Source organism: Chiloscyllium plagiosum, chromosome 9 (assembly GCF_004010195.1).
Source record: "Chiloscyllium plagiosum isolate BGI_BamShark_2017 chromosome 9, ASM401019v2, whole genome shotgun sequence".
Taxonomy (NCBI): Eukaryota; Metazoa; Chordata; class Chondrichthyes; order Orectolobiformes; family Hemiscylliidae; genus Chiloscyllium; species Chiloscyllium plagiosum.
Genome location: NC_057718.1, coordinates 64300257 through 64315803, shown reverse-complemented (window position 1 = coordinate 64315803; position 15547 = coordinate 64300257). Strand labels below are relative to the sequence as shown.

At 38.9% G+C, this 15547-nt stretch overlaps 1 protein-coding gene across 2 annotated transcripts in view; it reads left to right on the top strand.

The window, feature by feature from the left end:
- Window positions 1–15547, top strand: part of sft2d1 (SFT2 domain containing 1) — a 65559-nt gene that overhangs the window by 13591 nt on the left and 36421 nt on the right. For both annotated transcript variants that reach the window (XM_043696110.1, XM_043696109.1), the window contains exons 2-3: window positions 11653–11739; window positions 14109–14191. In XM_043696110.1, coding sequence (XP_043552045.1) covers window positions 11653–11739; window positions 14109–14191 — 170 coding nt within the window. The remainder of the gene's footprint in view (window positions 1–11652; window positions 11740–14108; window positions 14192–15547) is intronic.

Genomic DNA, 15547 nt, shown 5'->3' with positions numbered 1-15547 from the left:
TTTGAGTGGAGCTGCAGGAGATGGGGAAGATACTTAACGAGTATTTTGCATCAGTATTTACTGTGGAAAAGGACATGGAAGATCTAGAATGTAGGGAAATAGATGGTGACATCTTGAAGATAGTGAAGAAGGTGGTTGGTATGCTCTCCTTTATTGGTCAGAGTATTGAGTACAGGAGTTGGGAGGTCATATTGCAGCTGTACAGGATATCGGTTAGGCCACTGTTGGAATATTGCGTGCAGTTCTGGTCTCCTTCCTATCGGAAAGATGTTGTGAAACTTGAAAAGGTTCAGAAAAGATTTACAAGGATGTTGCCAGGGTTGGAGGATTTGAGCTATAGGGAAAGGTTGAACAGGCTGGGGCTGTTTTCCCTGGAGCATCGGAGGCTGAGGGGTGACCTTTATGGAGGTTTACAAAATTATGAGGGGCTTTGATAGGATAAATAAACAAAGTATTTTCTTTGGGTAGGGGAATCCAGAACTACAGCGCATAGAGAGGGGAAAGATATAAAAGGGACCTAAGGGGCAACATTTTCACACAGAACGTGGTACGTGTGTGGGATGAACTGCCAGAAGATGTGGTGGAGGCTAGTACAATTGCAACATTTAAGAGGCATCTGGATGGGTATATGAATAGGAAGGGTTTGGAGGGATATCGACCGGGTGCTGGCAGGTGGGACTGGATTGGGTTCAGATATCTGGTCGGCATGGACGAATTGGACCGAAGGGTCTGTTTCCGTACTGTACATCTCTATGACTGTGTATATAGGAAGCGAATTGATTTGCAAATCTGGTACAGAAATAAAGTTTTTTTTCTTTATATTTTAATTTAAAAATATCTTAAATCTCCAGAGATAGAAACTTAAATTTCACACTCAATTTTGTTAGAGGATTTGACCAGCAATAATGAATATTTTTTCATTTCATTAAACGCCTACTAAACCTTTAATTAGAAAACTTAATTTTCTCTTGTGAGTTTACTGTAATTATACCATGGAAATACACAAACCTTATGCCTTTTGTTGCATTCATAAGTGAGAGATAGAGGAAGATGACTTTTTCACACCTAACAATGGAAATCAGCAAAAGCGAAAAACTGCAGATGCTGGAGAGCATCTCAGCAAGACCAACAAGAAACAATTAATGTTTTGAGTCAAGTATGACTCTTTGGAATGCAGAGAAGCAAAGACATAATGGACTTAATGTCAAGATTGTTTCTCTCTGTCCACAGATGTGCCAGATCTATGTTTTTCTGACACTTTTATAAAATACAAATCTACTAGCAACTTTCCACCTGTAACGTGGCATCTGCTCTCACTGAAGTTGAATCATTGTAGATAGAGACTAATGGCTGGTACTAGGTTCATTGTTATTTGGACAGCAAAATCTGGCTTAACGGTTTTATCTCAAAGATAAAAGTGGAGAATTCATATCTGTTTTGCTCATTGTTAAAAGTTCTATGGGAATCAAAGCCTGCTACGTTACCTCTCGCATGTGTTCTCACTCTCTTGCATTCTAATATCAGTAATGCAAAGGAATGATTAATAATCTTTGTAAAAGGACATCATTGTAAAAGAACTGTTAGGAATGAGTCATCACAATTAGAGTCATAGAGGTGTACAGCACAGAAACAGATCCTTCGGTCCTACTCGTCCACACCGACCAGATATCCCAACCTAATCTAGTCCCATTTGGCAGCAGTTGGCCCACATTCCTGTAAATCCTTCCTATTCATATCCCCATCCAGATGACTTTTAAATGTTGTCATTCTACCAACCTCCACCACTTCAGGACTGGTCTTTATAACCGGCTCACTGGTCAGCTCCAGAACAGGACATTCTAAGAAACTATGCTACTACATTCCACAAACCCATCTAAGCTAACTTTGGCTAACTTACTTTCCAATCAATATTAAAACCTCCCATGATTATTATCATGTCTTTCTGACAGGTATTCATTATTTCTTCCTATATGCTCCACTCTCTATTGTTAGCAGCCTGTACATAATTCCCACAACTGATTTCTTGTGTCGAACATTTCTATCTTGTCATAGAATTTTACATTATGGTTGAAAGTGAGTATTTCATTCTAAATTAAGAGTGTTACGTATACATTGAATGAGAAAAATTATGAAGGCGTGAAGCACAAATTGGTTAAGGTAGATTGGGAAAATATAATTAAAGAAATGGCAGTTGCAGAGGATGCCACTTAGAAATCTAAGATTATTTTCATAGAATCCCTATAATATAGCTGGAGGCCATTTCAGCATCGAATCTGCACTGACCCTCCAAAAGGCGTCCCAGCTGGACCACTGTGTCACCCCTATTCAGATTTATGAATGTTTGCAATTTTGTACCACTGAGGGCTTTAACGTTCAGTCTTTGACTATGTTTGAGGTAGGGATTGATAGATTTCTGATTACCAGTTGCTTTATTAGAATGAAGTGAATTGTTCAGTCGGCCAAGATCATATTGCATGGTGGGAAAGGCTCAATGGGTTACATGGCTTCTTCCAGTATTTGTTACCTTTTGTATGGCACCTTACTAAATCCCTTTTGGAATTCCAAGCATGGTACATAGAGTCATAAAGATGTACAGCATGGAAACGGACCCTTCGGTCCAACCTGTCCATGCCGAACAGATATCCCAACCCAATCTAGTCCCACCTGTCAGCACCCAGCCCATATCCCTCCAAACTCTTCCTATTCATATACCCATCCAAATGCCTCTTAAATGTTGCAATTGTACCAACCTCCACCACTTCCTCTGGCAGCTCATTCCATACAAGTACCACCTTCTGTGTGAACAAGTTGCCCCTTAGGTCTCTTTTATATCTTTCCCCTCTCACCCTAAACCTATGCCCTCTAGTTCTGGACTCCCCGACCCCAGGGAAAAGACTTTGTCTATTTACCCTATCCATGCCCCACATAATTTTGCAAAACCTCTGTACGGTCATCCCTCCGCCTCCGACGCTCCAGGGAAAACAACCCCAGCCTGTTCAGCCTCTCCCTATCGCTCAAATCTTTTCTGAACCCTTTCAAGTTTTACAACATCTTTCTGATAGGAAGGAGACCAAATACGCTATTCCCCTTTCTTCGCCCTATAAGTTTCATCCTCAAACTAATACATTTGTTAAATAGGCTTTTGTAAAACCATGCTTGTGCGTCTAATCAAACTATACTTCAAGTGCATTGTTAAGACTTCCTTAATGATGAATTCCAGCATTTTAATAACATCAGATGTTAGGATAACTGACCCTTAGTTTTCTGTTTTCTCTCTCCCTCCTTTCTTGAAAGGCACTGTCAGGTTTGCCAATCTAATTGAACTCTTTCTGTACCTAAATAATTATAAAACATCATGGCTGCAAAGATAATAAGATCTTGTATCTTTTAGAACAATAGGGTATAGATCATTGGGTCCTGGAATTTGTCAAAATTTTCTCCCTCAAAGATTTCTAAAAGTTTTTCTTTGCTGATATTAATTGACATACTTTCTCAAGTAAAAGTTGACCACTCACTCGGCGGAAAAATCCATACTCCTTGTACCTACCACCCGTTGATGTCACCATTGACTGCTGTTCAACTCTTGAAATTGCATGCTAGCAATGTGATTTATGGATGAGGACTCCCAGATCCCTGTGTTCTGCAATCTTTGTCCATTTAAATAACATTCACCCCTTGTATTCTTCCTGCCAAAGTGCATAACCTGACATTTTCTCACATTATATTCCATCTGCCAAGTTTTTGCCTACTCACTTGTCCAGCCTGAATCCCTGTGTAGGCTCTGTCATCTTCATCCCTTACCTTCCCACCTGTTTTTGTGTCAACTGCAAAGTTGGCTATAGTACATTCATTTTTCCTCACTCACGTCATTAATGTATATTATAAGTAATTGTGGTCTAGCACCAGTTACAGGTTGCCATCCTGAAAAAGCCCCCCTCCTTATTCTAGTTCTCTGCCTTGTAGCCAATTCTCTATACATTCTAATGTATTACCTCCAGTACCACGGGTTCTTATTTTCTAAATAGCCTAATGCATGATACCTTATCAAGTGCCTTCTGAAAATCCAAATATATTACATTCACTGCTTCACCTTTTATCTATCCTGTTTGTTACCTATTCAACAAATTCTGGTAAATTTGGCAGGCATTATCTCCCCTTAATGAAGCCACGTTGATTCTGTTTGATCATATTGCATATTTCTAAATGCTGTAGTGTTATATCCTTTATTATAGGCCATAACATTTTCCCCCAGTGATGAATATTAAGATAATTGGCCTTTACCTGACATGATTTTGTTTCTTTTCCTTTTTAATACAAGTATTACTCTAGCAATTTTCTAATCCTCTGACAATTGCAGGATGTAAGAATTCCAGGAAAATTACTATCAGTGCATCCACTATTCCTGTAGCTACTTCCTTCAATGTTCTAGGGTGCATCCCATCAGGTTCAGCGACTTATTGGTCTTTAGCCCCATTAGTCTCTTTAGCAACTTTTTTGTAGAGATTATTATATTTATTTCCTCTCATTCTTTTGTCCTGTGAATATTTAGTATTTTTTGGATGCTGTTAGTGCCTTCTACTGTGAAGGCTGATGCAAACTATTGATTCAACTCCTCTGCCATTTCTTGGCTCCTCATTATTGTTTCCCCAGCCTCATTCACTAAGGGACTTTGGCTTCTCTTTCCCGTTTCATATATTTAAACAAGCTCTTGTGATTTTTAAAACTTCTCCAATCCTCTACCTTACCATTATTCTTTATCAAATAGTATGTTTTTTTTCCTGTCAATCTTATGCTATCCTAATTTCCCTGGCTAACAATAATTGGATCTCCCCTTCCTAAAGTTTTCCTTCTCTACTGGAATGTGCGTTTGCTGTGAGCCATGAACTATTTTCTTAAGTTTTTTGCCATTGTTCCTCAACTGTCTTTGCTGCTAAACCCCTTTCCCAGTCTATTCTAGCCAGCTCTACCATCATTCCTTTGTAATTACCCTTCATACTCAGCACAGTTTTTTTCTGACCCAAGTTCCATCTTGAACTGAATACTAAATTCTACCATGTTGTGGTCACTGTTTCCAAGGGCATCTTTTATTTTGACATCATGGATGAAATTTGCCTCATTAAACATCAACAGATCCAAAATAGCGTGATCACTGATTGGATTCACCACACATTTTTCTAGGAGACTGTCCCTAATATAGTCCCCATGGCCTCCTCTGACAATTTGATTATCCTAGTTTACATTAAGATTAAAGTCACCCATAGTTAGGGTACTACCTTGGGAATGTGCCCTCAATATCTCCTGATCTATTCTTTGTCTCACTGTATAGCTCCTGTTAGGGACCCTTTAGACTATTCCTACCAGTGCCGACTTACCTTCTTTTTGGTTTTTACCTCCATCCATTTGAATTCTACATCTTCCACGTCAAGATCCTTTCTTGCTATCATACCTATTTCACCCCATAACAACAGTACCACCCACCACTCTTTCCTTCCTGTTTGCACTTTCAAAATGCCTCATTTCCCTGAATAGAGGCATAGACTATTTTCTAAATGAGGAGAACATTCGGAAATCTGAAATGCAAAGAGACTTTGGAGTCCAAGTCCAGAATTCTGTTCAGGTAAACTTGCAGGTTGAGTCAATATTTAGGAAGGCAAATACAGTGTTGGCATTTATTTTGAGGACGAGAATATAAATACAGGGATGTACTTCTGACACTTTATAAGGCTCTGGTCAGACCACATTTAGAATATTGTGAGTAATTTTGAGCCCTGGAGTGGGTCCAGAGGTTCACAAGAATAATCCCAGGAATAAAAGGCTTAACATATGAGGAATGTTTGAGGACTCTGCGTTTATACTCGATGGCGTTTAGAAGGATGAAGGGGTAATCTAATTCAAACTTGCAGAATATTGAACGGCCTGTACAGAGGGAATATTGGGAAGATGTTTCCATTAGCAGAAGAGACTTGGACTTGAGAGCACAGCCCTAAACCAAAAGGAAGACCCTTTAGAATGGCAATGAGGAGAAAGTTCTTCAGCCTGAGAGTGGTGAAGAATCTATGGATTTAATTGCCACATAAGGCTGTGCAGCCCAGCTCATTTTGTATTTAAGATTAGAGATAGGCTCTTGATTGTCAGGGAGATCAAAGGTTACAGGGTGAATGTGGGAAAATGGGGTTGAGAAACTTACCAGCCATGATAGAATGGCGGTGCAGACTCAATTGGCTGAATAGCCTAATTTCTGTTCCTGTGTCTTATGATATGAATATTTAGTTCACTGTTTTGATCTCCTTATAATTGTGTCTCTGTAAAACAGTCTCTCTGTGTGTCCCTCCCTGTCCCTCTGAGTATCAATATCCAATAGCTGCCCTGGCATGTTACCATATCCTCTTGCTTTGTTGGCCTACATTTCCCCTTTTCCAAATCTACCCGCAATCTAATTAATTTAAAGCCCTAATTATTCAACATGCTCGGGCACCAGTGAGACCCTCCACCTGAGAGAGCAAGGGAAATTCAATTCGGTGATGCATCTGAAAGTTGGCACCACTAACATTTGAGCAGTCTTTCATGCATCAATGGAATCTTTGCTTTGACTTTTGTTCAATGCTTAGATTGGAACTTGAAGCCAAAGTAGACATGCTTTTAATTGAGCCACATCTAAAATATGCTGCAATTTTTATTTAAACTTGTGCAGGTTGTGACTTGTCTTTTAAATTAGATCTTTATCATTGGATAATTAACGCATTCTGATCGTTGATAGAAATTGTATAGTAGCCAAACCAATGATGAAGCAATTTACCTGAGTGATTGAAAGATCTCTGGGCCGGATGCTTGGTTTACACTGGTTTGGTAGGTTTGACACAGCTGACCTGATAGGGAAGTGAAAAATTGTCTAAAGTTCTTTCTTCTGATAGCTATTCAGTGTTGCTGCTGCAATTGCAAAAACAGTCCTAATCATACAGCATAGAAACAAGCCTTTTAGCCTCTATGTCTATAACAACAACCAAACTAGATTAATCTGATTTACGTGTCAGTGTCTGATGAGCACTGGACTGGATCAGTCAGGAGTTTGTGGCATCTGACAGCCCTCATCAAGTCCTTCCAGACCAGTTACAAGATTGTTCTGTTTTCCAATGCTTGCTTGAATGTTTTCATCTTGAATGTGTCACAACCCATCTGGAAAGTGTGCCCTAATAATCAAGTCACACTGTTCCTTTATTTGTCACAAATTTGTAACTACCCAATTAAACCAAGGTAATCAATTTGTCCAATGGGTTGTTTTTTAGGACCAAAGTAATTCACAACAGGCTTCATCATTAGCTGGAAAGTCATTCCATTTATTGTAATTAATCATATTCTTTAACAAGTGTCAGAAATGGATGCAAATGCCTAACTTACTGTTGAGCAACACAAGCTATACCCCTTTAAAACCCAAATTAAGCACATTCATTCACAAACAAGACAAACACAAATAGAGTTTGACATAATATTATGAGTGGAAAAATAAGGAGAGGGTAAACAAATTCTCTGGTTCAAGTCCACACGACAAGAGTGGGATGTATTCATTCTCTGTTCTTTTGTTTTTTAATGATGGTGACTCAATGTTGTCTACAGAACAATGGTCAGTTTTAGACTCAGCCATTCTATAGGCCCATGTCTTGTTTTAGAATGATTTACTTTTAGAGCTCCTGAATGTTGTCTTTTTTTTCACTCTTACTGTGAGACTTTTTCTACATGCAGGCTCCTGGAAGCCTCTGGGTAAACTGTCCTACAGGCCTCTGAAACTACAAACTAAGAAGCAGTTCCGTACGGCAGTTTCTCCTGGACTTAAAGATTCCTAATGTCCTGTATAGTACCTACCCCTGCTCCATCAGATGGTACAATATTGTGAAAAGTGTGCAGCACAATTCAACTTGACCTTCAAGTTGCAAAATCTGTCCTGATACTTTTAGTCACATATCAGTGGTCAATTTCCATTTTGCAGTTTGTAGCCCAAAATGTGGTTCCTTGCAAATTTAAAAAGTACAACCAAGGAAGAAGTCTTACTGAAAATATGGCTTGAAAGCACTTTAGTAATACCTTGGATGCAGGTTTCAATTTTGTAGACATATACACAGTTATTAGCTTATGTATTTTTTGTCACTCTGCTTTGATCACCATTTGCAATTAGCGAAACTAAATCCAGCATAATGCAGAAATGGTAATGCCTGTTGATTGAGTCCCTGCTGTGTTGCATTATACTATCATTGGGAAAAGGCAGTGTCCACAGTGGAATCCAGAAAATGGTTTTCAGGCAGTTCAGCAAATAAAATGCAATGGAAATAACTGAAAGTCATTGACGTTTACAAGGCTTAGTGTCATGATTGATGAGTACCCTTCCTTCCTTCAGGTGCAGAAATTGTAACTAGTTTTCTAGTTTAAATTCTTAAAGGTCTGAAGCTTTTGATTGCATATGCTCAGTGACTTCGGCTTTAAGTATTAATAGTAATTTGAATCTGTACTATGCATGCTATAAAAACTTCAAACCAGGAAGGTACATTGTATCAATGCATGTGTGGGAGTTAATGATTGCTAGTTATAGAATTGTCATCAAGTGCTTCTGGGATGGCCTGATGGGGTAATGCATCAAGTAGGAGACTGTTCCATACAGACCAAGTTTGACTTCCAGTGTGTGCTTTCTGGTCTTGATTGGAACATCAGTTGGTCTTGGTTCACCTAGATAAGGAAGAGGCACATTCCATCTTCCGCAACTACACTGGCCCCACCTCCCACCTTTTCCTCCGCCTCACTTTCTCCTCAAAGAGGCACATTATTCCAAGTTGCCACTCCTGATTGCCTACCAATCACTACTGTTGTACATTTGGCAATCCGATGTGTGGAGGATTATGTTAGACTTATAATGTACGATCCAAATGCTTATTGCCATTTGATTTCTGGGCATATATTAGAATGGTGATAATTTGGGTATAACACTGGAGGATTGCTACTCTGAATAAATTGGTGCATTCAAGTTTAAAAATAAATTAGAAAATGCATATACTTAGATTCTATAAGTTTAGTACTGTGCAATAAGTTTGAATAACATTTTTCAGCTGTGTTTTATATAATTAGTATGAATTTTCTTTTTGTGAAAAATTGAAACTTGTCAATGTGTAAATTGTCTACACAAATGCCTTTTTAAAGTTTCTACAAAGATAAATTTCAATTTCTGACCTCAACAAGCAAGTACAATGATTAAATGAATAATAAAGGATAAATCATAAATCACTTCAATTTGCTTTTTTTCACGCTGCCTTAGGATAAATATCAGGAGCCGATCAGGTAAGTAATGCAACAATGTGCATTATGCTGGTATAACAGTTTTAAGATGACAATTTAAATTTCACATTGTTACAAAGACGTTAAGCTTGATGGGAATGAAAACTGCAATTGAAAGGTTATTATGGAGTGGCCACAGTACCACTTTAACTTGTCTGGATGAGCAGCACAGAAGACTGCTTAACACCATTCAAAATAAAGCAGCCCACTTGGTACCACATTGACAAACATTCACTGCCTCCAAATTCAATGCTCAGTAGCAGCAGTATCTAACATCTATAAGTTACATTGCAGAAATTCGCTAGAGGTCCACAAACAGCACTTCCAAACCTACAACCGCTTTCAGAATAACTGGGACATTAGATCATGAGGATACCACTGCCTGCAAGTGTCCCTCCAAGCCAATGAACGTCCTGACTCAATGTTATTTCGATGATTATGGGTTAAAATCCTGGAACTCCTTTCTTAACTGCATTGTAGATCTACATGCACCCAAATAGATTTCATTGGTTCAAGAGGGCAGTACACCACCTCCTTCTTGAGAGCAACTAGTGATGAGCATGCAATGCCTGACATCCCATGATTAAGTAACAAAAATTAAAATGTTTTGACGTTTGAAACTCTGCTGCAAGTAGGCTTTATAGTCCTACTTTACATGTACAGCTGCATGTGGTGTATAATAATTGATTTGCTGTTTCACCAAAAGCAACTCTAACAAATACATTTGTGTTGCACCTCCTCATTGTGTGACTATCAAGATCCTTAAAACAGTTGGCTGTTTAAGGCAACCTACATGTTTGAAGGCAATAGTGACCATTGTGTCCTCTTTGCAAAATACAGTTCTTGGATTCTGTAAAAAAGCCACCAATCTGAATGAGATCCATCTCTCGAAACAAGATCATAAGAGAAGGAATGTTTGAAAATCTGTTCTATTTAGTTAAACTGGCTCCCTTGGTATTCCTCCGTTTAATAATTGACATTCCAGTTTGCTGGTTCTGAAACCGTGCTGTTATTTGTTTTTGAAGTACTGAAAGTAAAAACAAAACTTGCTTATAAATCCAATTTTCCAATATATTTGGAGTAAAGTTTGGGAAAGTTTATCTTCCTTTTTACGATCCATTCAAATCCACAACTTTCACTTGGGTACCATGCTGAGTGAGTGTTCTGCAGAAAAATAAATCTAGCTGATCTTGCCTTCGTTTCAAAGAGTACGTTTGCAAAGAATGGGCGAACATACTTTGCTTCTTGTTGTGGTTCTGTTCGCCGAGCTGGGAATTTGAGTTGCAGAAGTTTCGTCCCCTGTCTCGGTGACATCCTCAGTGCTTGGGAGCCTCCTGTGAAGCACTTCTATGATCTTTCCTCCGGCATTTGGAAGTGACAGATTCAAACCACTACAAATGCCAGAGGAAAGATCACAGAAGCGCTTCACAGGAGGCTCCCAAGAACTGAGGATGTCACCTGGACAGGGGACGAAACGTCTGCAACACAAATTCCCAGCTTGGCAAACAGAACCACAACAGCGAGCACCCGAGCTACACATCTTCTCACAAACTTTGAATATTTTGCTTCTACGTAAAATATTTTAATTAAACAAGGAGTTCACCAAATTTACTTGTGGCAGCAACAATAAATACTGGTTTAATTCACATGACTGGCTGTGTTCACACTTGAAATTTTATTTGTAGGTACCTTGTTTCTTTTATTTGTAACACCTAAAGTAGTTGAAGTGGAAGCGCCTTCAGTTTGCAGTGCACATATGAGATTTACTGTGGGTTGTACAAATTTCACCTGGAATTTTCTTCAGTAGTGCTAGAATAAATTTAGTAAATTTTATTTGTTTTGTGCTTGCAAGTGTATAAAAGTTTGATATTTTTACCTTGATGTGCTTGTAAATGTGACTATTGTGTTTCTTCATTGGTAGCACAAAAACCAGTTCAGATTTTATACATTAATAAAAACAAAAAAGTGAGATTCAGTCTTAATTTTCTGGGTTAACATTCCTGCCCCCTCAAACATATTGGTGATCTGAGGTGAACACTAAATGTTTTTCCAAGTTAATTAGCATTTTATATCTGATATAATTTCAAAAACGTTCTAATAGAGCTGCTTTTTAAACTGTTTGTGTATTTCCTATTCTGGGTTCCTAGTAAGTGTTTGTGTGCCCCTCTCTTTTATTCTAACCTTCTGACTCCAAATATATTCAACTCTCAAGCTTCAAACTTTTTGGATATCTTTAGTGCCCAAGCACTAGATTTAATTTTGTTTTTAAAGGTATTATGTACAGGTTTCTTCCATGTGCAGTCAAAAACTGTCATAAATTTGTGATTTTATTTCAAGGTCCTCGATTCAACATCACTCAGCTTTGGGACAAGGGTGAAGTGGTTTGCAATTTGCTTTGTCGTTGGAGTTTGCTTTTCAATTCTTGTAAGTAGAAGCTTTTCTCTTATATTTTTAGAGTCATAGAGCTGTACAGCATGGAAACAGACCCTTCAGTCCAACTTGTCCATGCCAACCAGATATCCTAAATTAATCTGGTCCCATTTGTCAGCATTTTGCACATATCCCTCTAAACACGTCCTACTCATGCACCCATCCAGGCGTCTATTAAATATTGTAAGTATACTCTCCTCCACACTTCCTCTGGCAGCTCATTCCATACATGCACTATCCCCTGTGTGAAAAAGTTGCCCAATAGGTCCTTTTTAAATCTTTCCCCTCTCACCTTAAACCTATGTCCTCTAGTTTTGGACTCCACCATCCTGGGGAAAAGACCTTGGCTGTATGCCCTATTCAGGCCCGTCATGATATTATAAATCTCAGCCTCTAATGGTCCAGGGAAAATAGTCCCAGCCTATTCAGCCTCTCCCTATAGCTCAAACCCTCTAACCCTGGGAACATCCTTGTAAAGTTTTTCTGAACCTATGACAACATTCTTCCTGTAGCAGGGAGAATTGGTGTTGTGGTTCTGTTCGCCAAGCTGGAAACTTTTGTTGCAAACGTTTCGTCCCCTGTCTAGGTGACATCCTCAGTGCTTGGGAGCCTCCTGTGAAGCGCTTCTGTGGTGTTTCCTCTGGCATTTATAGTGGCCTGTCCCTGCCGCTTCCGGTTGTCAGTTTCAGCTGTCCGCTGTAGTGGCCGGTATATTGGGTCCAGGTCGACGTGTTTGTTGATGGAGTTTGTGGATGAGTGCCATGCTTCTAGGAATTCCCTGGCTGTTCTCTGTTTGGCTTGTCCTATAATAGTAGTGTTGTCCCAGTCGAATTCATGTTGCTTGTCATCTGCGTGTGTGGCTACTAAGGATAGCTGGTCGTGGCGTTTCGTGGCTAGTTGATGTTCATGGATGCGGATCGTTAGCTGTCTTCCTATTTGTCCTATATAGTGTTTTGTGCAGTCCTTGCATGGGATTTTGTACACTACATTAGTTTTGCTCATGCTGGGTATCCCGGCGTCTCAATCCTCTGGCTGCACATTAATCTTCACCACATTGTGTATGTTTTGTTTCTTATGTTTTTATTTTTCTAATCAACCTGTTCAGAGATGTTGTTACACATCTCTGGAACAGATGAGAATTAAACCCAAGCCTCCTGGTCCATGGGATAGGGACATTACCATTGCCACAAGAGGGCCCCATATAGAATCAAGGATATCTGGGAGTGAGTAACAGGCTGGAACCTAATTGAAAATGGAATTTATATATAGAATTATGCGTCCAGGAATGAGTTAGTAATGTTAAAATACATGGATTACAGGGGCAGCTAGCCAATTAGGTACAAAGTTGGCTTGAAGGTAGGAGACAGAGGATGGTGGTTGAGAAGGGTTTTTTTGGACTAGAGACCTGTGACCAACAGTGTGCCACAAGGATTGGTGCTGATTCCACTGTTTTTTGTCCTTTATATAAATGATTTGGATGTGAACATAGGAGGTATGGTCAGTAAAATTGGTGGTGTAGTGAACAGTGAAGAAGGTTATCTCGGAGCACAATGGGCCTTGATCAGATGGGCTGAGGAGTGGCAGTTTCATTTAGATAAATGCAAGGTGTTGCATTTTGGGAAGGTAAATCAGGGCAGGACTTATACAGTTAATGATAGGGCCCCCTGGAGTGTTGTCATTAAAAGGACGTAGGAACTTACGGAGGTTTATCAAATCATGAGGGGCATGGATAGGGTGAATAGCCACGATCTTTTCCTCAGAGTGGGGGAGTCCAGAACTATATGACATAAGTTTAAGGAGAGCGGGGAAAAAAATTAGAAGGGTCCTAAAGGACAAGTTTTTAAACACAGAGGGTAGTGCCTATATCGAGTGAGCTGCCAGGGGAAGTGGTGGAGGTGAGAACAATTACACCATTTAAAAGGCATCTGGATGAGTACATGAACAGGAAGGGTTTAGACAGTTGTGGGCCAAACATTATCCAATGGAACTAGATCCGTTGGCATGGATGAATGGACCGAAGGATATGTTTCCGTGCTGTATAACTCTAAGCCTCTAAGTTGCTAATAAATTGCAAATCAGTAATGGTATGTATTATTCAATCGCCATTATTTTTTCAACCAAATGTCTTAATGTTTGTTGTTGGATAGAAACCAAATGCATAGAAATGTAAAAATAAAATCAAAGGCAAAGAATAAAAATGACACTTTTAAAAATATATAATTTCACTTTCTCTCAAATGGATATTGAAAGTCCTTTTGTTAAAATATTAGTGAATTTCAGACATACACCAAGATTTACTGCAGCTGTAATAATTTCTGATAAAATGGTAGAATTTATTCTTTTGTTTTTTGTTATTCATTCAGGGAACAGTTTTGCTGTGGCTTCCAGGTGGACTCAAATTATTTGCAGTGTTTTATACATTAGGAAATATTGCTGCTCTTGCCAGGTAAGTGTTTACCATCTTAACAACAACAGTACTGTTCAGCTGCTTTTTGTTCTATGCTTGAGAGATCTGTTTCTCCTTAATGTTTCAAGTTTTCATCAGTTTCTGTCATCTTTCAGTCTCTCAATTATTTCTGACAGTACTTATAATAGAAATTGTTTGGTTTAAAAGATACAAGTGAATTGTGACTTAGAAATGCTTTCAAAATAATTTAAATCAAAAATATATATTTTCAAACCTTATATATTGAATTAAAATATTAGTAGTATGTGCTAAATACCGCAATGGTAAGTTCCAATGAGTGTTATTGGTTCCTTATTCAAGCTGTGTAAAGGATGAGTGAACATAACTATCTAGATTACGTATAGAGTCATAGAGATGTACAGCATGGAAACGGACCCTTCGGTCCCACCTGTCCATGCTGAACAGATATCCCAACCCAATCTAGTCCCACCTGCCAGCACCCAGCCCATATCCCTCCAAACCCTTCCTATTCATATACCCATCCAAATGCCTCTTAAATGTTGCAATTGTACCAGCCTCCACCACATCCTCTGGCAGCTCATTCCATACACGTACCATCCTCTGCGTGAAAATGTTGCCCCTTAGATCTCTTTTATATCTTTCCCCTCTCCCCTCTCACCCTAAACCTATGCCCTCTGGTTCTGGACTCCCTGACCCCAGGGAAAAGACTTTGCCTATTTATCCTATCCATGCCCCTCATAATTTTGTAAACCTCTACTTTCACTTTTACCTGTACTTGATTAGGTTTGTTGAGGAGTGACTCATGCTATGATTGATCACCTGCCATACCCCTCAGTCTGTGTTTTTTTTTCTCCCTTTGTTAATTGTGAGTCTTTTGTTTCCTATCTCAATGTGCAATACCTAATATTTATCAGTAAAATCTATCATTGTTTAACCTTTCTAATTTTTTGGTACATTAAATGCTGTTAATTTTGGGGGAGATGTAATCCTTTGCTCCACAAGTGGAACATGAGGACAACACAAGTGGAGACGTTATGCTATCCAAGTCAGTCCACCAATCAAATATTGAACTGCCCTGATATCCATTTCTAGTGACATCACAGCCACTTACATTCTATCAACTGATGTTACTGATTAGATCTTGAACCTCATTATTGAGCCCTAACTTTTTTTTTCTTCTCCATGCATGCAATTAAAAAAAACGTATTGTCATTTACTACATAGTTTGCAGTCACCAGCAAATCATACCACAAAATACCTTTTTAAAAAAAAAATTAAGCAAGGTGTGTAAATTCTGTAAGACAAAATATGACCGTTGTTTCATTACATAGTCACTTTTGCAATAGTAAAATATAAATAGATTAAAGTGTGATT